The 27,907-nt window shown below is 35.5% G+C and overlaps 1 protein-coding gene and 2 pseudogenes across 1 annotated transcript; 1 reads left to right on the forward strand and 2 right to left on the reverse strand.

Moving 5' to 3' along the window:
- The first annotated feature begins 5,088 nt into the window (after positions 1-5,088).
- On the forward strand, positions 5,089-27,868 carry SAV1 (salvador family WW domain containing protein 1). Its single transcript, XM_006920200.3, has 5 exons — positions 5,089-5,567; positions 8,694-9,137; positions 19,375-19,645; positions 22,381-22,524; positions 26,467-27,868. The coding sequence occupies exons 1-5, from the start codon at positions 5,474-5,476 to the stop codon at positions 26,666-26,668; spliced, it is 1,155 nt and encodes a 384-aa protein (XP_006920262.1). The 5' UTR covers positions 5,089-5,473; the 3' UTR covers positions 26,669-27,868.
- LOC112469862 lies at positions 15,928-16,039 on the reverse strand (annotated as a pseudogene).
- Positions 18,100-18,218, reverse strand: LOC112469631 (annotated as a pseudogene).
- Positions 27,869-27,907: the final 39 nt, after the last annotated feature.

Below are 27,907 nucleotides of genomic sequence, written 5' to 3' on the forward strand. Positions count from 1 at the left end.
GGTGCCAAGTTTCTAGGAAGTTAGAGGAAGAGATGTAGGTAAGACAGACAGGACTGGTGGACTCCTGCTCAATCAGAGGGCTAGGCTCTACCAGATCCCTGGAACGTTGTTCAGCAGTTGCCCAAGGCCGCTTGATCTACATGGCTTGGGATAAATTTCCCACTTTCTAAAAATAGGGGAGCCATGGCATACTTGACTGGACCAATTTGTCCTTTGATGCCTTTGTGGTTAGTCAGGAAAGATGATGCAGGATGGAGCGAATCTCCCTGAGTGGGGACTCAAGTCCTGCACCCAGGGCGGGTCCTTGACTGTGCTCAAGAAAGAATTCAAGTGCATGCTAGAATTAGAGTCAAAGGAAAGTTTATTGAATTCAGTTTATATGTCCTTCTTAGTTTCTATGAATTACAGTTTAAAGAGTTTGTTTACTTATTTCCCTTTGATGGTATGGGTATGTAGTGTGAAAGACATGGGTATGCAGTATTAAAGGCATGCCACCAATTCCAACCTCTGTTCTAAAGGTTCCCTACAGTCTGTCCACAGAGAATGAATGACTGAGTTTATTTTGCATAGGGTGCAACTTAAATAATGTTTTCCCTTCACAGTATCGGTATGGGTATATGGTTTGTTAGTAATCCCAGCAGGAACGTTCCTTCTAGATTTCTGAAAGCATATCAGAGGCTCTGAATACAGCTTGGTTTAACATCCAGTTCTCATACCTCCTCCCTACATCAAGTAGAGCCTTCAAGAAAGCAGTCCAAAAGATAGAGAAGAGATGATATGGAGTAAGTTCCCAGAAGACATGACCTGGAAGTACAGAGTTTTGGCAGGGAGAAGAAACACTGAGCAGAGAGAGTAGATCCCAGGCTGGAGTAAGAGTTAAAAGGCTTATGAAATCCATCCTAACAGCTATTGAGAAGCTTTTTCGGAATTATTGAGAATTTTTTATCCCAATTCTCATTAGGGACTCTTAAAGATCATCTTTGCAGAGGGCCTCTGCATCAGCAAGGATTAGCCACAGCAAAAGAGAAATAGTGGCATGGCTTATTTAGGAAGATGGAGTAGAGGTGACATTTCTGAGTATTCTTTGGCTCCCATGTGGTGTAGAAGGGATGCAGGCGTTTCCACATTAGATATACATCAGATATAATGAAAGCCCTCGGTAAATTTTTACTGAGTACTCGAAAAAAAAAAATCTTACCATAAACAAAGTAAAAATTGATAATTGCAAAGAGTAGTTAAAAGTTAAGTTAAAAGTGTCTAAAGGTAAAGTCCAATTTTGGAAGAAAGGTAAAAGTTTCTAGGGCCAGGGAGACAAAGATACAGAAAGATCTATAAGTATAGCCAACTGAAGTCAAAGGCTAGCATTGCCAAGAATAAAAGACTCACTTTGGCTAGCTGTCAGGGTCTCAGAGGACCTCCAAATTTTGGCAATAACAGTATATAGGAAGAAGAGCTAAGCTTAGGGACAAGTTTCCCAGCTTGACTCCTTTTGATTGGACTTGTGATACTATTTCTCTACATTACTACGTAATCTATGTTACGTAGGGATAATTCATAGAGAAGTTTGGTAATCCACCTTATTTGTTAATATTAAGCATTTGTATTTTCAGAGCTGTGTACACATCACACATCCTTTTCCTTCTTAGGAAACAACTAAAGCTTCTACCTAAAAGGACACTGAGGATTGTATCCTCCAAGATTTTAAGAGCAAAACTTTGGAGGCTTGAAGAGCCCTAGATTCTACCACAATTATTATTTCCTCCTGAGACAAAAAAGTTTGCTGTTACATGACCAAAAAGAGTGCATTGGAGAATAGAAGCTTATCTCCTTTTTATTTTTATTTTTTTGAAGAAGCTCCATACATAGGGTTATTTCTTGAACAATCCTTTATTAGATAACTTGGCCATTAAAATTTTACATGACTCTTGCTAGAGAAAGTAAAAATGGCATAAGAACCTTGGCTCTCTTTGAAAGCAGCAATCAGGCATGAAATTTTATTTTATCCTAATGATGACTTTATATAATGCTAATATGTTAACACTTTCTTTAACAGTTTTTTTAGTGAAAACATAGCAATAAAGATAAATATTTTTAAAGAAAGGAAATCACCTATATGTCAATTATCCTACTAGGGTAACTTATTTTTGTGTATTTCCTTCCGCCTATGTGATACAACACTGTAGAGCTGAAAGACACTTTGGAATTCAAATAGTCCAATATCTTTATTTTCAGATGAGAAACCTAAGACCCAGAGAGTTATGAGGTTAGCACAGATTAACACTTTATTGCTTCCTTTAAAAAAAATTTTAATGTTAAATTAAAAAAAAAAAGTTGTTGATAAGACATGAGTAACTCCCTAATGGTTAATTTTCTTCACTGAGGATGCAACTGCAAGGGGAACAAAATATCTATTATGTAATACACTATTAGCCTTACCAAGAGCAATGTCTGGAGAATTATAGCTACAAAATCTGGATTCCTTAATGAAAACTCCCAGAAGTCCAGAAATTTCTAGAAAACAGATGTGAATTCAAAGCATCTATATGTAAGGATTTGGGTTCAAAGTTCACACATTGCTATACACTGCTACTGCTGATGCTGCCTGCAGATTGTTGATTCTGGAATGCACCCTCCTTGATAAAAAGGCAGATTATAGCTCTTAAAAAGAGCACCTAATTGAGGCTGTCTCTCTGCTGTAATTCAAAGAATTAAAATAGCATTGAAAAGGGGAGTACTTTACATGGAACATGGATGGCTTTCAAAACAACTGTGTTAGAAACACTCTGGACTCACATTAGTAGAATTCTTAATGTGCCGTAGCAGAAAAAGGCCCAAAATGCAAATAGAACACTCCAGTTCTGAGACTAGTCTGCTAACTAGAAATATAATCTGAGGCAAACATTTACTTTTTCTAGTTTTGTTTCCACATCAATAAAATGAGGTTAGCCTAGCTGATCTCAGAATTCTTTTTCAACTATAAAATTCTATGATTCTTTCCCCCATGAATGGGAAAGGTATCTTGTATTTCAGTCTGTGGGAAAACCCCAGGTGTGAAGAGCTGGCTTTATTTAACATCCTAGTATCCTTTTGTTTTCTTATCCTTGTGAGGTAAACCCTGGGCAGAAACCTGGCACTTTGTTGGCACCTCCTTCCCTCCATCTCCTGCTTTCATACCTTTTGTGTAACAAAATCTTATTGTCTCTTCATTTATATTTCATTTTTCTTTGTTCTCCATCCACACTCCCGACAGTTTAGTATCTGAACCATAGGAACAAGTAACTGCTTTTCTATATTCCTTTCAAAGTACAAATCTGCTATTCTATTGAACTCCATTCTGTTCTATTGTTAAGACTTACATACCCACGCTCATCCTTGAGTTCTCTCTCACACTCCGTATTCAATCTGTCAGCAGATACTGTTGGCTGTCTATAATATGTCCAAAATCTGACCACTTTTGATCATCTCCACTGCTATTACCCTGGTCCACCCAGCAATAGCTTCTGACTGATCTTTCTTTTACCGTTGTTCCCGGTCTGTTCTCAACACAGCATCCAGCGTGACCCTATTAAAACATTAAGTTAGATTGTGCTCATAGTGAAATTTCTTACAATGACCTACAGAGCCCTAGATGCCCGAGCCATTGTTACCTATCCATCCTCATTTCCCACTACTCTCCTCTGCTCTAGCTACAAAGACCTTCTTTACTTCCAGGCTGCTAAAAATATGGTGACTTACAGTGACTTTGCACTTGCTGTTTCTTCTGCCTGAAATATTCTTCCTCCAGATAGCTGCATTGTCACTTTTCTCATTTTGTCACTTAACTCCAGTCTCCTCTGGTCATTCTATCGCACTGCCTAAAATCACAAGCTCTCTTTTTCTTGCTGTATTTTCACTTCAGCACTTATCACTATGTGACATAGTATATTTTACTTATTTTCCTTCTTTATTGTTGTTCTTCCCACAAGAGTAAGGATTCTTGTGTTTTGTTTATTGCTATACCCCAAGCACCCAAAACGGTGCCTAGCATAATAGGTGCTCAGTAAATTTTTGTTGGTTATTGAATGAATTGTGAGAACTCTGTACCTAGGGATGCAAAGATGGAGACAGACATGAAATAAAATGTCTTGTTTATTCACAGTGAAACAAAATTTGACCATCATCCTAATCTTGTGTAGTAAAACATTCCTCGCTTGTTAGTTTGACACCTCTTATAAGATGTTTTGATCTCAGGGAAAGCATTCTCCATTATGAAAGACTTGTCACTAAGGCTGGATCTCATCTTATTTTCCAAATCTTACCCTTTACATTTGACAGCTCTAAGTTATATAGATATAAGGTGTATTTTAGATTTAAAATTCCAGCTCTTGCTTTTTAATGCTCAAAAAAGCAAGACTGTAATATTTAAATCCAAGAGAAAGTATGTGGCTACTAAGTTTAACGAGAGTGATTAAATATGCCAACATCAAATTGAAGAGGTGGTAGAAACTCTTTTGTTTTTCTTCCTCCGTTCCCCCCCCCCCTTTCATCAGAAGGACGCACTCCCTGGCACACAGGAAATTATAGATTTATATTTGTTTAATTAGTATTGGGCAGATGGATGTTTTCAACAGAAGCATCTAGATTTTTTTGGTGCTGCACTAGCTTAGGTGGGGATTGAGGTCGTTCAACTCGAAGCATTCTGCATTTCAAGGGACCTGAATTACCAGCCCAAGAAACTCTAAGAGGGACGGACGTCCGCACTCAAGATGATGACGGGAACGCGTCTCGGGGAGCGTCAGCGGCTCCCTCAAAGTCCTGAGGGAAAAAAATTAGTGGGAAGAAGGGACCCCACTGAGTGAGCTCAGGACGACTCCCGAGCTCAGTCTGGCCGGCTTTATCCTTGCGGTTCCCCGTCCTCGGAACTTGCCTCTCGCCGAGGAAGCGCGAAGGGTCCGCTGCTCCTCGGGACAGACAGTTAGCCGGGAGCCCAGCGCCGCGTCCCGGAGCCGGAGCCGCGCCCCGGAGCCGGGGTGGGGGAGGGGCGGCGGCGGCGCTCGCGAGGCGTCGAGTTTCCCAGAATTCCCAGCGGCCGCGGCGAAAGTTTACGGGACGTAGGCGGCGGCGGGGGCTGCGGCGGTAGCGGTAGCGGTTACTAGGCGGCCCGCGGCGTACCATGGCCCTGGCCCGGCGTCCCCGGCCTCTCCTCACGGAGTCCTCGGGCAGCGTCGCGGACTGGGAAGACTTCCGGGAAGGAACTGACAAGCGACGGAGCGGCGGTCGGCGCGCTTAGCGCCCCGAACATGCAGCAGTCCCTGCGGGCGACCCCGGGCTGCGGAGAGGCGGCAGCGGCGGCTCTGGAGGGAAGGAGGCGGCGGCGGCGGCTCGGGAGGAAAGGAGGCGGCGGCGCCGGCGGAGGTGGCGGCGGGGACTGCCGGCGCCCGGCGCGGAGCCCTAGGGAGGCTGCTTGGCGCGGCCTGGGGCCTCGTCGACCAGGATGTTGTCCCGAAAGAAAACCAAAAACGAAGTGTCTAAGCCTGCCGAGGTGCAGGGCAAGTACGTGAAGAAGGAGACTTCGCCTCTGCTGCGGAGTAAGTGTCGGGCGGGGCGCACCCATACCTGTCTCGGGCGGCCGCCGCTCCCCGCGCCTTTTCATTCCTATTGGTCTCTGAAATAATTTTTTTCTTTTTTTAAAATTTCATTATGTCTGAACTCTTGTTTGATATTGAAAAGCGATTAAGAGAAAGAAACTTATATTAGCCCCCCTTCTCCCTGTGGGCCCCCTAAAAATAACAAACTTCCCTATCTCTTTATGGCATTGTTGTTGGTTTTACTGGAATAAAGAGGCTCTTTAGGAAACAAACTACTGATTCCCTGATGCTGTAGGAGTAAAAGTGATTATTTCTTATAGCACGTCGCGGTATACCTTGTATTTGCAGACATTGAGTGTGTCACTCGTCTGTGCTCAAAGTTGTGCGAATTCTTGGATAGAATCCCTTAGCTCTGCTGCTGGATGCAGACACGAGGAGATGAAAGCTGACTTTCGCTATTGTAGCCACTACCCAAAGCCTCATCAATCTTAGATCTCAGAGTAAAGAACCCCAAATCTGTATTTGGGCGTATTCATGAGAATTTCTTCAAATAAGATCTTTGAAGATTCCAAAAAGACAGAGCACTCAAAATGATTTCTATCATATTTTAGGGGGAATTACAGAAAACAATTTTTTCACTACATTAAGATGTATTTCTACCCCCCATCCCCGCACTTTTCTTCTATTGAGTTTAAGTATTTGACTCTGGTTTTCCAGCTGAATATTTTGAATTTTTAATTCTTGCTGTGTGTTCAGATCATTTGTGAGGTAAGGAACTGATATTTTGGTACTCGTACTGCCTGCTGGCTCTTTGTGTAAGTTTCCTTCTTGGAAGCTTGTAGTAACCTTGTGACTTAAGCATTACCTCATGTTATAATTGGGAAAGCTGCTCATAGGGATTCCTAGTATTTGTCCAAGATCACACAGAAAGGGGTGGAGAGCATGTTTTTCCATTATAACCACATAATCAGCCTTCCACATTTATCCTTGTATTTGAAGTGCTTTCTTATAGAACAGCAAAATAGATAAGATGAGTACATCAGTAACCTGAAACTTGATTTTTAAACCTTTTATTAACAGTTCATTTTTTAGTTACACAGTCTCTTATGTTTTTGGCTAAGTTTGTGATTTTTGCAGTTTGCTGCAAATAAAGTTATTAAACATTGCTTGAAATCATGAAATATGTTTGCCTTACTTTTAAGCAAATAACTTGATATGGTATTTTCTTCTAGTTTCCTCAAATGTTGAGCCTTGTTTATTTGAATATTAATTTCTGTCTAGAGTTTGCTTTTGCAGGTTATTAATATGAGTGTTGTCTTATATTGTTTACTTAATTAATGAAAATGGTCTCCAAATCCAGTTTTCATTTTTTAAGGGTATTTCTGCTTTCTAACCCGGAATGTCTAAGCTGTTCAAATTCTGTATTCCGAAGTACTATATCCTGAACTGCATTGTTCTCCTGTTCTGTTTCGAATTATAATTACTTGTTCTTAAAGGAGCCATAGTTTCAGGCTTGGAGGTTATTTTTTTTTAATTCTATTAATTTCAAGTATGCAGTACATTGGTTAGATATTTATATAGTTTATAAAATGATCCGCCTAATTGCTCTTTTTCTCCTCTGGCTCTATACCTAGCCAATACATTAATACTAACAGCATTCCTTATGCCATGCCCCTCATCCCCATGACCATCTATCAACTACTAATTTATACTTCTCTAACTCTTCACCTCATTCTCCCAGTCCCCCACCCCCACCCCTCTGTCTGTCACCAGATTGTCCTCTATATTTGTAAGTCTGTTTTTGATTAGCTTGTGCTTTTTGTTCCTTAGATTACACATATAAGTGAAATCATATGATATTTATCTTTCTCTGACTTATTTCACTCAGCATAATAACCTCTAGGTCCATCTACGTTGTTGCAAATGATAAGATTTCATTTTTTTTTAATGGCTGAGTAATATTCCATTGCATATATGAACCATAACTTCTTTATCTGATCATCTGTTGATGGGCATTTAGATTGCTTCCATATCTTGGCTATTTAAATTGTGCTGCCATGAATATAGGGGTGCATAGATCTTTATGAATTATTGTTTTGGTTTTCTTTGGATAAATACCCAGAAGCACAATTCCTGGGTCAAACAGTATATCCATTTTTAATTTTTTGAGAAACGTCCAAACTGTTTTCCATAGTGGCTGTACTAATTTACAATCCCACCAACAGTGTATGAGGGTTCCCTTTTCTCCTAATCCTCACCAACACTTGTTCTTTGATTTACTGATGATAGTCATTCTAACAGATGTTAGGTGATATCTCCTTGTGGTTTTAATTTGCATTTTTCTGATGATTAGTGACCTTGAGCATCTTTTCATATGTCTACTGGCCATCTGTATTTCCTCTTTGGAGAAATATCTGTTCAAGTCTTCTGCTCATTTGTAAATTGGATTGTTTGCTTTTTTCGTTGTTGACAGGCTTGGTGTTTTTTGAACTAATTCAACATTTGTGTGCCTTTGTGAAATGAGATCTTTTAATTTTTTTCATTTACATAGCTAAATTTTTGGCTTTCCAGCTTTTTTGATCACTGTACTAGTGCTCCATAATTCCAGGAGTAGGAAGACCAGGTTAATAATTTAAAAATCTTTTTAAGGAAATCTACCTTTACATGTTTGGGAATAGCATTATGTTGTTTTTATTTTTGAAATTGTGTTTGCTTGAAGAAGGATTTGGGGGAATTTTGAAAATGAAGTGAAATCAACAAAACTATAATCTTAAATTATGTTGGTAGCTATTAGATTGTTTCCTATTTTTACATTTAATCATGAATATCTTATTAATATATATTTCATATTTAAGTTTATTAATGTTTCATCATATTATGTATGGTAATTTGTGGAATACATTTGATTCTACATGTTTGTACACATTATAAATGCATTTGAATGGGAAAATATTAATCAACCTCAACTTTAAAATGCCCAAGTACTATCTTAAATCAAAAGTTTTAATTGTGTTTTCTTAAGTCTATTGAAATTTTGTATTTTGGAGCGATAGATATGTGAACAACTTTTAAAAAGCATATTTATTAATTACTAAAGTGGTCATTTTATTGTTTGTTTTATTATAGATCTCATGCCTTCATTCATCCGGCACGGTCCAACCATTCCAAGACGAACTGATATCTGTCTTCCAGAGTCAAACCCTAATGCCTTTTCAGCTTCTGGAGATGGAATAGTTTCAAGAAACCACAGTTTCCTTAGAACTCCAATTCAAAGAACACCTCATGAAATAATGAGAAGAGAAAGCAACAGATTATCTGCACCTTCTTATCTTGCCAGGAGTCTAGCAGATGTCCCTAGGGAATATGGCTCTTCTCAGTCATTTTTAACAGAAGTTAATTTTGCTGTTGAAAATGGAGACTCTGGTTCCCGATATTATTATTCAGATAATTATTTTGATGGTCAGAGAAGGCGCCCACTTGGAGATCGTACACATGAAGACTATAGATATTATGAATACAACCACGAGCTCTTCCAAAGAATGTCACAGAATCAGGGGAGGCATGCTTCAGGTAACTTAAAATTAGAGCTATTACATTAGTTTAGATTCTTTAATACTTAATTTAAAAGTATAAAATCTTTTCTAGATTTTCTCAGGAAGCCAACAGATATTCCTAGAGAAATACTTCTCTATTTTGCCAGGCTTGCTAAGCCAGCTTGCAAATAATCATTAACCTACACTGAGTGAAAGAATTTTGTGTCCATTAATTTTAACTCATTTTATAAAAACTTGGTACTTATCTGAAGGTTATCTTGACTGTTAATACTATGAACCTTGAAAACCTAGATAATTTAATGTCTGTGGTTGGATTGAACCTAAGTTTAGGTTTGGTAGAATGGAAAGGTTAGGGTTTCAGAGAACCTGGATTTAAACCTAGGAAAGGCAAGGCATATAAGAAAGAATTGGGCATGGTAGGTGATACTATGGGCAGCTACACCATTACTTAGCTAGAACCTGCAATTTCTCTTAACAAATCATAGTTCAATAATTAGTTCCCAATTTGATCAAAAAGACTTATTGTGAAATGATTAATTGCATGTTAAACATGTCTTTTTATTCTATTTTGGAATGGGCAAAAACATTAGCCATATAATTTTTTAAAATCTGTTTTCCATATTTGCTGACTTGGAGATTCTTGTACAAGTTGCAGAAGAGAGAGGAGCAGTACAGTTCTGCTCTATTCCTGAAGTACCAGAATACACCAGATACACTGAAGCAAGCTGAAAATTAAACTTTTTCATTAGATTATTTTTTCCTGTAAATTATAGGCTTTAAATTTTGGCAGATTAAAATAAAAAAATACATGAGACATTTACATTTTAGCTCTCAAAATTTCAAATAAGATGACAAAACCAGTTGGAGCATGAGTATTTTGAGTGTAGAAAACATTTAGTGTGAATCATATGGCTAGCATTTTCCCTCACATTCTTGGTACTCCTTTCTGGTACCTTATTTGGGGGAACAAAACCAATGTATACAAAATAATCACAGAATAGTTTGTATACTTTGTGATATTAACTGTAAGTTTAATAGGGAATCAGAAGAGAGATAGGGTAAGCTGGAATACTTAGAGAATGATTTGTGGACGAGGTAGGACTTCACTGTGCTTTGAGCTTGGACTTTAACGGGACAGAGAAGGGCATTTTAGGTGGAAGATTGGGAATAGCCCATTGAAAACAGAGTAGACATGTTGTAAATCCAAGGAACTGTATAGTTCTGCCTAGTTTGAAGAAATAAGATGTAAAGTGGAATGGAGATTTGTGGTCCAGCAACAAGCTGTAGGATTGAAATTTGAATTAAGTAAAACCATTGTAGATTTCAAAAAGACAAGTCATTTTATGAAAGCACTGTTTAGAGATTAGTTTACTAGTTGTACTCAGGGTATATTCCCAGAGAAAAGAGGACTGCAGGTACTGGTTTTATTGGAAAGGAAAGGGAAAATCTATGACATTTTTGAAGGAAAAATGAGAATTATGGGTTTGGGAGAGTAAATCACTAAAGTTTTTAAAATTGAGGAATAGCGTTAAATAGATGGTAAGAGCAGCTTATTTTGTGAAAGTTGACGTTGGAGTCTCATTGGGACATTGTAGAGGAAAGGTTTTCTAGGCATAGAAATAACTGTAATGAGCATGGGTGAGTGTCTTTAATTTTTAAAAAACTTCTAGGTTAAAGGATTAGATAATTATATACATCAGTGTTTACTTTGGCTATTTCTAATATCTTGTTTTAAACCTCAGAAATTGTTTTCCAACCAAAATATTAAGTTTAGCGCATTTATATTCTTTTAGCGTAGTATCTGCTTATTATAGGAAATTTTCAAAATGCAGACAAGTACCCATCATAGCAGAGATTCTTAATATTTTAGTTATTTCCTTCATCTTTTTTCCATTCTTTTTTTAATATTATTGTAATTGAAATCTGTGAAGTTTCATATCCCTGCATTTTACTTGAATTAGTTTCTTAATATAATACGATATTTATGTGTAGTTTCTGTGACTCTAATCTTTCATTTGGTTCATGTTCGATGGTTAATATTTTATATTTTAATGAGGACCGTCATGACCTAGGTTGGGGACATTGGAAAAGGGGAGAAGTGGTACACATCTGCATTGATGAGACTTGGCCTAATGGGGTTTGAAGGATGAGGAAAGGAGGAGTCATATAGGATTAGCACAGCACCTGGCTAGATAGGAGGAGCTCCAAAAATAAATGGTTGATTAAGTGGATGAATCCAGAGATATCAAGTCTGAAGTCTTAAGAGGGTTTTGGTAGCTGAAGAGTAGCAGGAATAGCTTATAACAACATAACAATCTGTTCACGATTAATACAGATTGTTCTTTGCGCTCACTTTTCCCATGTATGTTTATATCACAAACATCACTGATAGCTCATTAACACTTTTCTGCCTGAATATAAGTATGAAGAATTAATAATATGTTGAAATCCTATTTTAAATTTCTGATTTGCAAAATATCATTGAGAAAATACTTCAAGAACTAAATTTCTCCTGATCTCTTAGGAGCAATCTGACAGTTTTTATAAGTCTAATGCAGACTTTAAAGCAATCACTATTTAGAAATAAATATAAGTTAATTGGACACTTTTTTCAAATTAAAGAATGCCATTTTTAAAAGATTTACTTTTATTACAGAGGTTATACATACTTGAGAAATTTTACTTAACATTGATTTATATTGGGGCAATAAGATTTAATATTTGACCTTTTAGGAAAAACCTGCTTTGAAGGAGTCTCTTAGGTTGCAGAGAAGAATTAATAACCAATTATTAACCAAACAGAAAAGCCTAACAATTGTCTTTTCCAGAGGGAAAAAATCTGAATGTGAGACAATAGCAAGAAGCTTCTTGAATTCATTTTGAAAAGATTTGGGACTTATTATATTTTTAAGGTTTATGCTAGAGAGAGTTCAAGGATGTTGAATGAATTGAAAGGAAAAAATAAGTATGTGGGAGGGTAAGGATGTACTATAGACAGATTTATTTTCACGAGCTTTAAATTTTGATTGCTGTTACTAATGTAATAAGCGTAAAAAAGGTATGGAAGGAAATGGTTTTGTAATGAGTTAATGAAGTTAGTAATTCCTGCCTATTATTCTTTAGACTTTCCAGAAACACCTATCTCAGGGGTTAACTTCATCTTATTGTATTTGGCAGAAGCACAAAGACAAATTGTATTATATCTCAAAGGGTTTTAGGGTCTAGCAAGTTCTACCTTTAACCGTGAAATTTGACCTTTAATATTTTGGCCTACTTATCAACCAGGCACTTAACTGTATGTGCCAGAGGAAGGGAATCCTGCTGTTAACAGGAAGTCTTTAGTTAGAATACTAAAGGCAGATTGAATTCCTTTGTTCTGCACTTAAGTAACTTAGTTTTATACAGTTTTAAGCAACATACTTTGAAAACTCATTTTTAAAGACAGACGTCGTTATAAAACTTAAAATGGAAAGTGTCAGGTTTAAAAAAAAAAGTGGAGTTAAAAAAAGTTCATTTATTCCAGGATATGCATAAATATTTAATCATCTTTTGAGGATGGGTTAATAATCTTTGAGTTAATAATCTTTAGGGATACAACTTTATTTGTAATTATGTTGCCAAGGAGGCAGTTGGCTTGCTTCAATAGTTAGACCTGTCAATCAATATCTCGATTATAACATGGGCTATAATTGTTTAGTATTACCTTTGTAGACCTTTATTAGAGGTCCAGATTCCATTTTGGTCTCTGTAGCCACTACAAAATTAGGAAACTAGAATTTTTGAGCTTTGTCTGTAAGGGCAGATCTCACAGATATCTGCCTGGTTATATGAGATTAAGTTCTTTGGAGGCATATCTAGTGAAAGCTTGGTAGACAAAATAATAGTTTTTGCCGTGTCTTTGGGAAATTATGTGTTTAGCTTATGAATATTTTACTTTATTTTATATAAATGGAAGGTGTGCATTTAGTTCCTGCAAATGGAAGTTATTTTGACTCAGAAACAAGTTCTAATTTTCCACTGATTGAGTTTAAAATTGGTAGCTTGCTTTTTCTTAATTAGTAGCAGTCATATTTTTCTTTGAAGAATTACAGATGCTCTTTTGTTGCTAAGATTACATGGTTAGTAATATTGTTATTCAACCTTATACCATCTGTGTGGCCTTTGGTAAAATGACTTACTTGAACCTTGGTCTCCTCATCCGTATATTGGTAGTGATTCTGTTACCTCATAAAAGCTGTTTTGACTATGACATAGTGCATATGGAAAGGGCCAGGGACGGAGTAGACACATAATTGTTAGTGTTCATCTGTTTTAGAAATGTATCTCTTTCTTCCCAAAGGGTACTTGAGCAAGAGTGATTTTGTTTTCTTTTTTGCATTTTCCTTTTTATCAGAATACTTTATAGGTGGTGTTGTGAACATTATATTGCATCAGTTCCAGAGACATATAATGACTGATTTCTCTTGTGATGTTTAAATTGATCATGGGATTAGACGTCAGCCTCGTTCCTCCATCATGAAGTTCTCTTTCAGCCTTTTACTTATTGATTTGGCAGCCATTAATGATCATTAGCTAGACCCAGTATTTCATTAGGTGTTGCAAATGATGATACTCTAATACTGTCATTTCTTTTTTATTAGTTGGAATTCTGTAATGAAGAACTTTTCTTTATCAGTTACTTGGTTGCTGTTCATATAAGAGAATAAATGCTAGATCTTTCCTTTTGTTTACTTTTGTTTCAGAATAATGAATTGATACCCCAGCCACCACCTAAGGTAACCAGTGAGTTTATGTTTTATTATCTTTATGAACTCAGGGATTTTTCAAAAACTAAACTCTAACTTTATTTGGATTTCATCAGTTTTTTCATTAATGTCCATGTTCTGTTCCAGGATGCAATCCAGAGTACCACATTGATTTTAGTTATGTCTCCTTAGTGTTCTTTGGTTTATGACAATTTCTTAGTCTTTTCTTGTTTTTCATGACCTTGACAGTTTTGAGGACTGCATTTTTGTCTTTCCAGTTTTTGTCTTCATTTTTATTATCTCTATTGTCTTATCATCTCGTCTTTTGGTTGCTTGCTTTTTGTGGTCCTTCAGAGAGTCGATTGCTTCATTCTTTTTTCTCTCAATTTATGGCAGAATATTTAGTTGCGTTTCTTTTCTCTGCTTTGGGGCAACATTTTTCTGCATGTTTTCTTTGATAAATTCTATACCTTTTGCTTCTTTAATTTTTTTTATAGAATTAGTGTTATGCTGTTTTATTACACATTATTGAGTAAATTGGGTTTTCCTGTGATAGTTATTTGAAATTGGCTCCTGTGGTTTCTGGAGAGTAGAGGGTTGAGGAAGGAAAAATAAATTACCAGGGTAGTGTTTGGGGCTAGCTAGTTTTTCACAGTGCTCTGTTCTTATTTTCACTCCATTCTTTGCTGTTCTCAGCTACTTTTTACAATTCTTACATGTATATTAGACCTAGGAATTATACTACTCTCCATTTTTTATTTGAAATTTTTATTGAGATAATTGTAAATTCAAATGCAGTTGTAAGAAATAATGCAGAGATCCCCTATACACTTTCCTCAGTTCCCTCCATTGGTAACATTTTGCAAAACTGTATTAACATTGATAAAAGCCACCCATCACATTCAGATTTCCGTTTTACTCGGACTCATTTATGTGTGTGTGTATTGTTTTATACTTTATCACATGAAGTTATGTCTATACCATGACAGTTAAGACACTGAACAGTTCTAGCACCACAAGAATCCTTTCTGTTGCCCTTTTACAACCACATCCACTTCCCTTCCCAACCTTGGCAAGCAACCACTAATCTTTTCTCCATTTCTAAAATTTTGTCATTTCAAAAATATTTTTTAGGTGGAATCATACAGTATGTAACCTTGTGAAATAGATTGGCTTATTTCACTCAGCAGAATTCCCCAGAGATTCATACAAGTTGTTTTATAAGTAGTTCCTCTTTTTTCTATTGCTGAATAATATTCCATGGTATGTATTTACCATGTTTAACCCATTCATTGGTTGAAGGTCTAAGCTGTTTCCAGTTTGGGGCTATTGTAAATAAAGCTGCTGTGAACATTTGTGTATATTTTTTCATGTGAACATATGTTTTTATTTCTCTGGGATAAGTGCCTAAGAGTGTACTTGTTGGGTTGTATGGTAATCGCGTGTTTAGTTTTATAGGAAACCACTCATTGTTTTTCAGAGTGATTGTATCATTTTACTTTCCTAACAGCAGTGTATGAGTGATGAGGCTTCTTTACATCATCACTAGCATTTGGTATTATCACTGTTATTTTAGCCATTCTGTTAACATGTGTAGTGATAGTTCATTGTTTTCATTTGATTTTTCCTGGTACCTAATGATGTCAGACTTCTTTTTATAAACTTATTTGTCATTTATATATTCTATTTGGTGATATGTCTGTCTTTTACCCATTTTCTAATTGAATTGTGTTTTCATTCATTGTTTAGTTTCGAATGTTTTTTATAAATTCTAGATACTAGTCCTTTGTTGGATATGTGGTTTGCACATATTTTCTCCCAGTCTGTAGCTTGTCTTTTCATTATCTTCACATGGACTTTAAGAGCAAAAATGTTTAACTTTGCTAAGATGCATTTTATAAATTTTTCCTTTTTTTGGATTGTGTTTGTTTTGTTTTGTTTTGTTTTAGGCGAGGCAACCCTTGGTTGACCTCACAGATTGCAAGGACCTTGTTAGCTTACAATCCCTTATTTTTTACTTACTTTCTTACTATTTATTTATTTACTTTATTTTATTTTTTACACTTACCGCACCTGGTCTTCCTAGGTGGTCTCCCATCCAAGTACTAACCAGGCCCGACTCTGCTTAGCTTCTGAGATCAGACGGGATCAGAAGGGTGGCATGGCTGTAGACTGGATTGTGCTTTTAGTATCAAGTCTAAGCACTCTTGGCCTAGTCTTAGATCCCAAAGATTTTCTCCTGTATATCTTTTTAATCAGTTTTGTAGTTTTATGTTTTGTATTTATGTGTAATCCATTTGAGTCAATTCTTACATAAGGTGTGAAGTTTAGGTCAAGGTTTATTTATTTATTTTTTTGCCTATGGATGTCCAGTTGTACCAGCACCCTTTGTTGAAAAGGCCATTTCCACCATTGAGTTACTTTTGCACTTTTGTCTCACATTAGTTAAGCATTTGTATGAGTCTATTTCTACGTTCTCTGTGCAGTTTCACTGATCTATGCATCTTTCCTCCACTAATAGCACACTGCCTTCATAATGTAGCTTATTTACTGAACACTTAACTGTGTGCTTTGTTGTACAGACACTGCTACAGATCTTTGTGAGCAAAACAAAGATTGCTGTTTTGCGTGCGCCTTCCATTCTTGTGGAATAAGAAAGATGATAAGCAAAAAATATAATATAGTAAATTTGAAGGTTAAATGACGCCAGAAAAAGTAGAATAGTGTAAGTGGAATCTGGGGAGATGTAGATAGCAGTTTGTAGTAAGAGAAAGAAGTTTCCTTGAAATGATTGAGAAGAGACTTGAAAAGGGTGGAGGAGTGAGCCAAGCAGATATCTGAAAGAAGAATGTTCTAGGGAGAATGAATAACCAGTGCCTGCCATGTTTGCAAGGAGGCCCGCATAGTTGGAATGGAGTAGACTGTAGGGATAGAAAAGTAGCAGCTTAGTTCAGAGAGAAATGGAGAGCTGCTCATCATAGGGCTTCATATCAGTTATCTCTTGTTAAAGCAACAAGGAAAAGCTCATACTGAGCTCAGCTTATCATTAAACTATAGACTTGTAACTAAATCTTGTTTTAAGCTATGAGTTTGGGGACTAAAAATACACAGCCAACGTTTCCCCTTCCCCCCCAAATAACGTATGGTAAACAACTTTTTTTAAAAGATAGAGTTCTGTGAATTTAAATGTATGTATAGATGTATGTCATGCCAGCACAATTAGTTTATAGAACGTTTCCATCATCCACCAAATGCCCTCCTTACTGTTTCTTTGTAGTCAACCCCTATCCTCAACTCTAATTCCTGCCAACTACAATTTTCTGTCCAAGTAGTTTTGCCTTTGCAGTAATTTTGTATTAATGAACTTAAACAATTCATAGCCATTTGAGACTAGCTCCTTTTACTCAGCATAATATAATGCCTTTGAGATTCATCCATGTTGTTGCATGTATCAATAATCAGTTCCTTTTTATTACTGGGTAGATTCTATTATATGGTTATACACTAGTTTATTCTCTTCAAGATGACGTGTTTCCACTTTTGGGCAGTTATGAATACAGCCACTATAAACATGCACATGCAGGTTTTTGTGTGAAGAAGAATTTTCATTTCTCTAGGTTTAATACTTGGGAATAGAATTGCTGCATCATATGGAAAGCGTATGTTTGACTTTATAAGACACTGCTGAACTGTTTTCCAGAGTGGTTGTAACATTTTGCATTCCCACCAGCAGCGTATGAGAGTTCCAGTTGCTCCAAATCCTCACCAAAACTTATATTCTTAGGGTTGTTTTTTCTTTTTTTGGCCATTTGCATAGATATGTACTATCATTTCATTTAGTTTTAATTTGCGTTTTCCTGATCGTTAATATGATATTGAGCATTTTTTAATGTGCTCATTTACTATCTATGTATCTTTTTTGGTGAAGTGCCTATTTAAATCTTGCGCCCATTTTTTAAAAAATTCAGTTTTCTTAATGTTGAATTTTGAGAGTTCTTTATGTATTCTAAAGTCCTTTATCTATCATGTGATTTGCAAATATTTTCTCCCAGTCTATAGCTTGATTTTCTTTCTCTTAACATTGTCTTTCACAGAACAAATGTTTTTAATTCATATGAAGTTGTTTGTCAATACTTTTATGGGCTACACTTTCAGTATCTTGGTTAAGAACTGTTTGCCTAACAAAAGGTCACAAGAATTTATCTTCTTCTTTCTTTCCTTTTTTTTTTTTAAAGCCTACAGCACCTGGTATTCCTGGGTGGTCTCCCATCCAAGTACTAACCAGCCCTGACTCTGCTTAGCTTCCAAGATCAGACGAGATTGGGCGCATTCAGGGTGGCATGGCCGTAGACTTACTTTTTCTTTTAAAAATTTTATAGTTTTATGTTTTACATGTGATACATGATCCAGCTTGAGTTCATTTTTATATAAGGTGGGAAGTATAAGTTGTGAGTAATTTTTTTACATATGGATGTCCAGTTGTTCCAGTATCGTTTGTTGATAAAACTGTCTTTTCTCCATTGAGTTGCTTTTTCACCGTTGTCAAAAAATCAGTTAGCCATATGTGTGTAGGTGTATTTCTGAATTCTCTATTCTATTGATCTGTTTGTCCTTTTGACAATACGACACTGTCTTGATTTTATATCTTTATAGTAAGTCTTAAAATCACGTAGCATGAGTCCTCCAACTTTGTTCTTATTTAATTTGTTTTGGCTTTTCTGGTTCTTTTGCCTTTTCATGTACATTATAGAATCTGCTTGTCTATATCTACATAAAACTTTGATGGCATTTGATTGGAATTACCTTAAACCTAAAAATCATTTCAGGAAGAATTGACATCTTAACTATTTTGAATCTTCCAATCCATAAACATAGTAGGGCATCTTTCATTTTTTTTCATCGATGTTTTATAGTTTTCAGCATACAGATCTTGCACGTATTTTGTTAGACTTATTTGTAAATGTTTGATTATTTTGGAACGATTAAAAGTAGTATAAGTAGTTAAATGTTTTCAATTGTTGTTAGTATATAGATACTGAATTTTTGTATGTTAACCTTATACCCTGCCACCTTGATAAATGTACTTAGTAGTACTAGGATACAGCCAGCCTATTTTTAAGAAATTGTAAACTGGGAATAGTTTTACAAATTCATTTTTGCTGTTTTAGAAGAAATGTCAAATCTTAAATCTTGAATGAGGTGAAATTTTCTTTTCCTCACTTTTCTTTTAGCAGTATACCTACTTAAGTAGCTTTACTGGTAGTTAAATGTATGGCCTGATGATGGAGGCCTCAACCAAAAACCCTAATTTTAAAGAGAGAGACTACTTTTTCCCTCTTTTTGTAATTAAACAATAGTAATACTAGCTAGTTTTATGACATTTTATTTATAATGATAAAATCATGAATTTTAACAAGAATATGATCAGGATAGTTAATTTTATAACTGTTTCTCAAATAGCATTATTTTAGTTTTGAATAATTGTTCTGTTTCTCTTTTTCTCCTCAGGTATTGGAAGAGTTGCTGCTACATCTTTAGGAAATTTAACCAGCCATGGTTCTGAAGATTTACCCCTTCCTCCTGGCTGGTCTGTGGACTGGACAATGAGAGGGAGAAAATATTATATAGATCACAACACAAATACAACTCATTGGAGCCATCCTCTTGAGCGAGAAGGACTTCCTCCAGGATGGGAACGAGTTGAGTCATCAGAATTTGGAACCTATTATGTAGACCACACAAATAAGAAGGCTCAATATCGGCATCCCTGTGCTCCTAGGTATAGACTTTTTTTCAACTTTTTGTTTTGAGATTGTCCGATGTTAGATTTTGAGCTCATATTTTCATCAGAGAGAAAGGCATCCTGAAGTTTGATATTTGAGAGCTGTATTTTTCAAAATTTATGATACTTTTCTCTGGACTTATATTTAGTAATGGATCACTTTATAATTTAAAAAAAAAATCTCTCTTTAAACAACCTCAAAAACAGAGTAGTATTCTTATGATCAGTTTTTGCTTTAATGTGCCAGGATGTTTCCGTTATAGATACCTAAATATTGAAATAAATAAAACACCTGTCTCTTTACATTTAAATTCCTATAAGTAACATAGACCTACCTCCTAAAATGTCAAAATATACTTTCGAATTGTAACATCTTGGTGTTTTTATTCAATTTCAGACATTTTATGTTCTATTTCTTACTGTTGCCAGGCAAGAAAGTAAAAATTGGAACTGCACAAAACATCCCAGATCTGTTTAATAAACGTAGCTAGTGATCCTTTGAGTTACTTTGATTGATGCTGGGCTTATCAATAGATCTCACTTACGGCCAGACTTCTAGCCCCCTGGATACTGTAGCTAATTGTCACATGTGGCTATTGAGCACTTGAAATGTGATTAATCCAAATTGAGATGCGCTGTAAATGTGAAATAAACACTGGATTTCAAAGTTCATAAAAAATCTAGTAGTTTAGTAATGAAGTTGCAAATGTTTACAGCTAACTACATTTGAGGTTTCAAGAACTGAACCATAAGATTAAAAATGGATAGAATATTATCAGCATGTTAATTGATCTTTATTATCATCTAACATAATACAAATCTTTGGTTATAGTAGACATTGGCATTTTTAATCATTAAAATCATTATAAAAATACATTATAATCTCACCTATTGTGTTGTTTTAATCATTTTATATATTTGGATTAATTCAACTTTGAAAAGCAGTTTTTTTCCAGTGATTCCATTTAGTGACAGTGTTTATTGAAAAATTGAGGTTGTCATCCCTGCAAAAGAACCAAACCAACTGCTCTGCCTATGGTGGGCTCTGGCCCCTTCACCTATTCTGTACCATCTCAGGCAAGCCAATGCCTCCTTGGCCTCCATTTTCAGGACTGTGACATGAAGATAATTCAGAATTCCCCTCCCCATCAAGTCATGATCCCCACTCCAGAACAAGAATGAGTCTCACTTATTACTGCTGGGTCCCCAGCACCCAACACAGAGTTGGGCACATAGTGAGAACATAGCAGATGTTTTTCGAATGAATGAATGATGGGGGTAAAATGTGTCTACAGAGGTGGCAGAAGACTTTGTAGTCTAGACAACCAGATTTGAGAGTATGTTGAGCTTACTTTTCTGTTCATCATCATTAACCCTACATTATTACAGAATTTTTATAGTTTACAAAGCATTTTCATAATTTGTTTTCTCAGCAAATCTGTAGACATTAAACGAGAAAATAAACACCTTCTTTAAATTCATATAGTTAGGTAGTATTAATATCTGTTTTGATTTTCTGTATTATGTTGATCCATATACAGAACTCTTGATTTATATTAGCTCATTTAATCCTGAGAACAGTCATCTTTGGTATGAATTTATTCCATTTTACAAATAAGGTGGCTGAGGCTTAGAGAAGTAAAGCAGTTTTGCCTACATTCATACAATTTCTAAGTGGCCAAACTGAGGTTAAAACCCCCCAGGCATAATCTTCAAAACCTCAGTTTCTCCCTACCCCTAATTGTGCTATCAAGGAATATTTTACTTTGCACCTACTTATTATGAAAGAAGAATTGAAGATAAAATTCAATGCCATTTGCACTTTGATTTTTAAATCATTAACCACAGTCTAATACTTATTTTAATTCCAGTTTAGTATTGCAATGACCTTTTATGATACACACAGAAATCTTAATGTGGAAGGCAGGCCCTTCCTGTTTTGCTTCCAAGACTGGAATAGACCATTTTGGCCTCCTAGAATTCAGTCTTTAGCCTTCAGGTGGTTCAGTGCTCTCCTTACCATTTTCCCATATAACGGCCCTTTCCTGCTTTGCTATTCTCTCCCTCCCCCACGCCCCAACAGATACACGCTATTAGAGTTAATTAGAGCATGGTTTTTTGTTTTTTTTTAAGTCTGGTTTAAAATAGGTTCTGATCACTTCTAATCACATATACTCTCTTAAGGCGGTAAAAACAAAAAGGAAATACTACAATTAAAATTAATGTGGATATTTCAAGCACAATCATTCCTACTGTATTACATATTCTAAACCCCCTTTTCAGCCTTAAGGAGGAAGAAAATATCCATTGTCATTTTGAGAGAAACTCAATCTTTCCAACATAAATTTACAAGTAATTGCTAGTAAATACTAGAATTTGTGGTTCTAGTTTTAAGCCTCTGTATAAAGGTTACAACTTAGCTCCAACTTTTTTATAGCCTCCTTTGAAGTCATCCTTGAAAAGAATAAATACCAGCCAGAAGAAATCTCTTAAAAATATGTAAAGATTTAGCTTAAGTTTATATTCATCACTAGTGACCTACTAATTTCCAAGAGAAAGTAGATTTTAATTCCCCTACAGTATGATTTAAAAAATAGAAGCTAGACCTTTATGGTTTTTTAGGTGGTAGAAGGAATTAAGGTTGGAAAATGCTTAAATATTATTTGTTCTTTATAATTTCTTGTTTAGATTTAGGGCCTTTATCCTAATGAATGTTGGTTCTTTCTTCTTAGTGTACCTCGGTATGATCAACCTCCTCCTGTCACATACCAGCCACAGCAAGCTGAGAGAAATCAGTCCCTTCTGGTACCTGCAAATCCGTATCATACTGCAGAAATTCCTGACTGGCTTCAGGTTTATGCTCGAGCTCCTGTGAAGTAAGTGAATTTACAGTACAAATTTTAGTTGAGTGTTGAGTGGAAAACTGAATGGAGTCTCTGGGCTGCTTCATCCATCCAGCACCATGTTTTTCTCTTAATAATATTGGGTTTCTAAAAAATATATATATTTTTCTAAATAATACTTTATTTGAAGAAAGGAAATCATAGCTTTTAAAGTTTGAAAATCATTGATTAGAAATATATTCTGTAAACATTTATTGAATCTTTACTTCGTGTGCAGACATGTAACTATATTAGGGATACAATAAGAAGCTTACATTCTCATAGGGGGAGAATGAGTTGTAAATCAATGATACAACGCCTTGTGATAAAAGTGAGGACCTAGGTTCAGGATGAAACAAGGCAGGACAGAACGGTGTTGAGGAAATTGTACAGGTATTATCTGCAAGTTCTGGGATAAGATGACCTATATTTACTGATACTTTTTAGCTGTGTAACCCTGGGCAGGTTGTTTAACTTAGTTTTGTCTTCTGTAAATTGGGGGTTATAATAATACCTACTCTTAAGGTTATTAAGAATTCAATAAAATAATGCATCTAAAGTATTTATCACAGTGCTTTGCATATTGACAGAGCTTAGTACATGATTATTGTTATTATTGGGGATGGAAGTATAGAATAGTGGTTAAGACCGTTCAGGAAGGAAACAGAGTGTGATCTTTGGCTCTGTCACCTACCTACTGAATAACTTTGTGCAAGTTACTGAATTTAGACATTGTGTTTTTCCTCTCTTGAAACATGGAGATAATAATCTTACCTGCCTTTCTTGGTGTGATGAGACTTAAAAGTGATCATGCATTTTAAAGCATATGGCGCTGTCGCTGCCATGTATAAGCCCTTAGTAATGGTTTCTTATTATAACGAGAGCAAGACAAGCTGCACCTGAGAGGAAAATACATGCAATAGTTTTTAACCCATTTCCCTCAATAATACAGGCCGGCGGTACTTGTGGCTGCAGCATTTTACCTCACTATAACTCACGGATTATAGTCCTAACCTTATTCCCAGAGTATGCCACAAAATATCTCACTTTTATACTCACTCTAGTATATCGATAATCCTCGGAAACAAATGACATCGTTCTATTTATAGCATTGTTTTTAGTAGTGGTATTCCCATTTACAAAGCAGTAATTCTCGACCTCGCTGAAAATGTCAAATCCTAGAAAATGTAGCATTCCTATGCATGATGTTCACATCGTTACTTCGTTCTTGAATAGTTGTTAGCTGAAGATTCATTTAATGAATCCGATTTATGTATACATTTCTGTTACATTAGGATTGGAGACAAGTTCTGTTTAGAAATAACTCCAAGAATAGTTTTTATTTTTATTTTCACACTGAAAACTTGTCTCATTTGCTTCAGCCTCGAAGAGCGTGTGTTTATGTAAAATTGATGCTGGCAATGCGCTGCATTTTTTTTTCTAAATGGGAAAAGGGTTAAAGATGGTTATGAGTTTGCCAGTCCCCCAGAGCCCCAGAGCACTGTGGTGTGGATTCTATTTTATTCCTGTGGCTTGGTGATCTGCAGTGTCCTTGACCTAGCTCTGCATGTAGGTGGCAAGAAAGAGTGGGCATACTTTTATAGGGGGCAGGTATAGGGGACTGGAGCTGAGAAAAGCAGCACTTTTGGCTTCTAAGACAGCATCCACTGGGGTATGAACACATTTTTTGGTAGCATTACAGAGTTGCTGTTGGCATAGGTGGGTTATTTGTAAGTAGTGTTTGAATAGAATACTGCCCTAGGAAAAACAGCAGAAGAGATGCTATAAGCATAGGCTACTGGAGTGGTTTACAGCTTATTTTCTGAATGCTTTACCTGTATATTTAGAGCATAGTAGCTAAAAGTTAAACTTGGAGAAGCAGATTATTTGGCTAGTTAAGGGAAGAATGGAAATTATTTTTTTTTTTTTTTAAAGAAAAGCAGGCATATTGGAATGTATTATAGGCAAAAGAGAAGTAACTGTATAGAAACAGCAGGGGCAAGAATTTGGAATGGGAATTGGTGCATTGCATACTTCTCATCTGTGGTCTTTCTTATAGTGCTTTTTCTTCCCAAAGGATTTTTTCTAATTATTCTGGTTTTGTTGCTTCTATCATCATTCTGTTCTTGATGCTAAATGCTGTGATTGGGAAGTGAGAAAATTATCTGTAGCTTTTTCTCTTCCTTTTTTAAAAAACTTGAATGCTTATACAGAAGATTTGTTTTAAAAACTAGTGTGATATTTGCCAATTTATTCTTCTGTTTTTCTTTACTAGAGTGTACACAGGTGATAAATGAGCTTTAACATTCTTCTAGTTTACCCCCTGGCATAAATTTAAGCATCTTGAGTCAGTAGACATCGCTGAAATGCTCCTTAGCTGTGGAATTTAGACTCTGGAAGATTAAGATATTTTTGTTAGGAATTATGATTTTGTTTCAAGCAATAAGTAAAATCTTAAGCTACATGAATGGCTTAACATGAGGTTCTAGAATATACCTTACAGCTGTTTCTTTGTGGAGTCTAATTGAGTATATTTCTTGCAGTATTTCCCCAATTTATGTTGGCAAGTGGTTGCAGTTTCCCACTGAAGAGAATATAAAGCTATCAAGTATAGCTATTAGTATATTTGCAGCACTCATTCAGTAATTAAATGAGTAAAATTGAGATCCAACAAAATAGGTTTACCTTATAGTTTTGCGTATTGTGCTCCTGATATTTCTGGTACATATACCGAAATTATACAGAAATGTACATCAGTGTGCCAAGCAGAGTATGTGGCCCATACTGGCTGCTCAGTATTTGTTTACTGTTTCCTTTTCTTAAAAACCTTTTAAAATTTATATTAGACAAGTGAGCCTTTTGGAATAAGACGATAAATGAATTATCAAACAAAGGACCTTTGGTTAAGATAAATAATCATTAAAAATAAATTTACTAGAATTTATAATCAAAGCTTCTAACTATGTCTTCTCTGCAATAGGATTTGAGAAGAATAACTTCAATATCATATAGATGTATACCTTGCTCTAGTTCAGGTACTATGTCTAGTCTTAGTAGATAGTAACATTCAAAACTATTACTTTGAAGCATCTTGGTCCATAGTTCTCTGCCTTTTTGATCTTTTAGTTACTAAACAATTTTGCAACAGATACATAGCCTTAGTTTTTTCAGCTGCAAAATGAGAAAATTGGATTAGAGTGCTGTCTTCAGGTGTCTTTCAGTTCAAAGAGTAAATTACTGCTTTAGTAGTTTGTGGCATACTCAGTATGTGATCTCTCTACCATTGAAGAAGGCCTTCTCAGATACATCTATGATTTTATATGGGTCTTTTCCCACATTGTGGAGTCTTCTACACTCCACTTTTTCTCATTTTGAAAAGAGCTTATTCTTTCCTTTCTGCTTTTTTTTTAATACTGTATACCCAGCCTCAGAAAAGCTCAACCCATGAATGATGGTTCCTCTTCATTCCTCTTCCTGTTTAGTTCCTTGTTTGCTGTAGGGAACAGCATTCCTCAAAAAGCTCTATCAACACTAATAACACAAATGACCTTGCCCATTTTTATGTATTGTTTGCAGGTATGATGCGGTCTAAAGTATTAAGTTCCTGACAGTTAACTTTGGATGTACTTATGAATAGCATACAATGTATCTTCCGAAATTATAGAACCACAGTGGTTTGAAATCTTTTTTTATTGTTGTCTAGAGTTAATATTAGAATAATTGATGCTTAAAAGAAATGGGTATTTTTTTAACTTAAATTGAAAGTAATATTAGCAGTTTTCTCCTTTCCCTAAAAAATAATATATTTAAACAGCACTTAATAACTCAATCATTTTTAATTATAACTTGATATTTATAAAAATAGACCAATTTATTGCTATAAATACATATTTATATGTGTGTTCTGAACATTCGTATGATTGTGTTTTAAAACAGATATGACCACATTCTGAAGTGGGAACTCTTCCAGCTAGCTGACCTGGATACATACCAGGGAATGCTGAAGTTGCTTTTCATGAAAGAACTGGAACAGATTGTCAAAATGTATGAAGCATACAGACAGGCTCTTCTCACAGAGTTGGAAAACCGCAAGCAGAGGCAACAGTGGTATGCCCAGCAACATGGCAAGAATTTTTAATTTTTAAAAATAAAATTTAAGTTTTATAAGGGCTTAAAAATATTTTCACAGAAAAAGGCCGCAAACAAGTTCTTTGGTTAATAAAGGCAGCTTACTTTTTGGAAATAATAAAATTCTAATTTTACATGTATTTTGTTATCAAAAATACTCTTATTGAGCAAAAAAAAATGAGTATCATTTTAAGAGCCATCATGGCAAACACTTTTAGATGCTGCATGTTAGGAACTGCTTTGAATATTCTCAGTGGAGACAAATGCAGCAATTTCCTATTTAATAACCAGATATTAAAATAGGAAATGATCACTTGGTAAACTCTTACAATAGCAGTACCTTTCTTTAAAAAACAGAATGAGAGATAACCTATGCAGTATTTAAGAAAAGATGTTTACTGCTTTAGTGTGGAACATTGTCTGGAATCAGATGGTTTAAATTTTTACTATTGTGTATAGTTCAAAACATAAAATAAGATTTGGGACCTTATTTGTGATAATTTTTTATATATAATTTATGGGGTTCCCTTCTCCCCCAAAATGTAAAGAACCCTTTAAAATGTGTTGAGAAAGTATTTTATGGTATGAAAGGGTGAAAGGCCTGTAATCTTTCAAGAATAAATTTAGGCATAAGGCACAGCACTCAAAGTTGCTAACCTTACACCCTTACATTCAGCCAGAGCTCTTACAGCATGTACGATCATGGCTCTATTGAGACAGTAGAGGGTTCATGACAGCATAGCATGCTGCCGTCCTAACAAACTGGGTTGAGCTGCCAAAAATGACAATCAGGGATTCATTAAGACATCTTGCCAATAAATTGATTTTACATATCTTTTATCGTATAGGAGTTTGTCCCAGAATTGTAAAACCCAGTATTTCCATCCCAATTTTTTTCCTTTTGGTTTTATGGTTATTAAGACATTGTTCATAATTGGTATAGTACATTTGATTGCAGACAAATCTTTGGCATTTCTAGCCTATAAATCTCTAGAATTCTGTGAACTTCAACATTAGTTGAAGTAGCTCTTTAGTTATATTTACATGTCTTGTAAATATGTAAATACACTTTTAGTTTAGGTAATCTTCCAGAATACAAAGCACTCCCAGTTAGATAACGGCGAATTTGCATTGTTGATAAAATGTTGGAAATCTTAAATGTTTGATTTTATACAATAAGCTTATTAAATATATTTTTGTGGAAACTAAATGTGTCGTGTTTGAGTCCATGTTTTATACATAGTGCTAT

The sequence above is a fragment of the Pteropus alecto genome, unplaced genomic scaffold, assembly GCF_000325575.1.
Source record: "Pteropus alecto unplaced genomic scaffold, ASM32557v1 scaffold86, whole genome shotgun sequence".
Taxonomy (NCBI): Eukaryota; Metazoa; Chordata; class Mammalia; order Chiroptera; family Pteropodidae; genus Pteropus; species Pteropus alecto.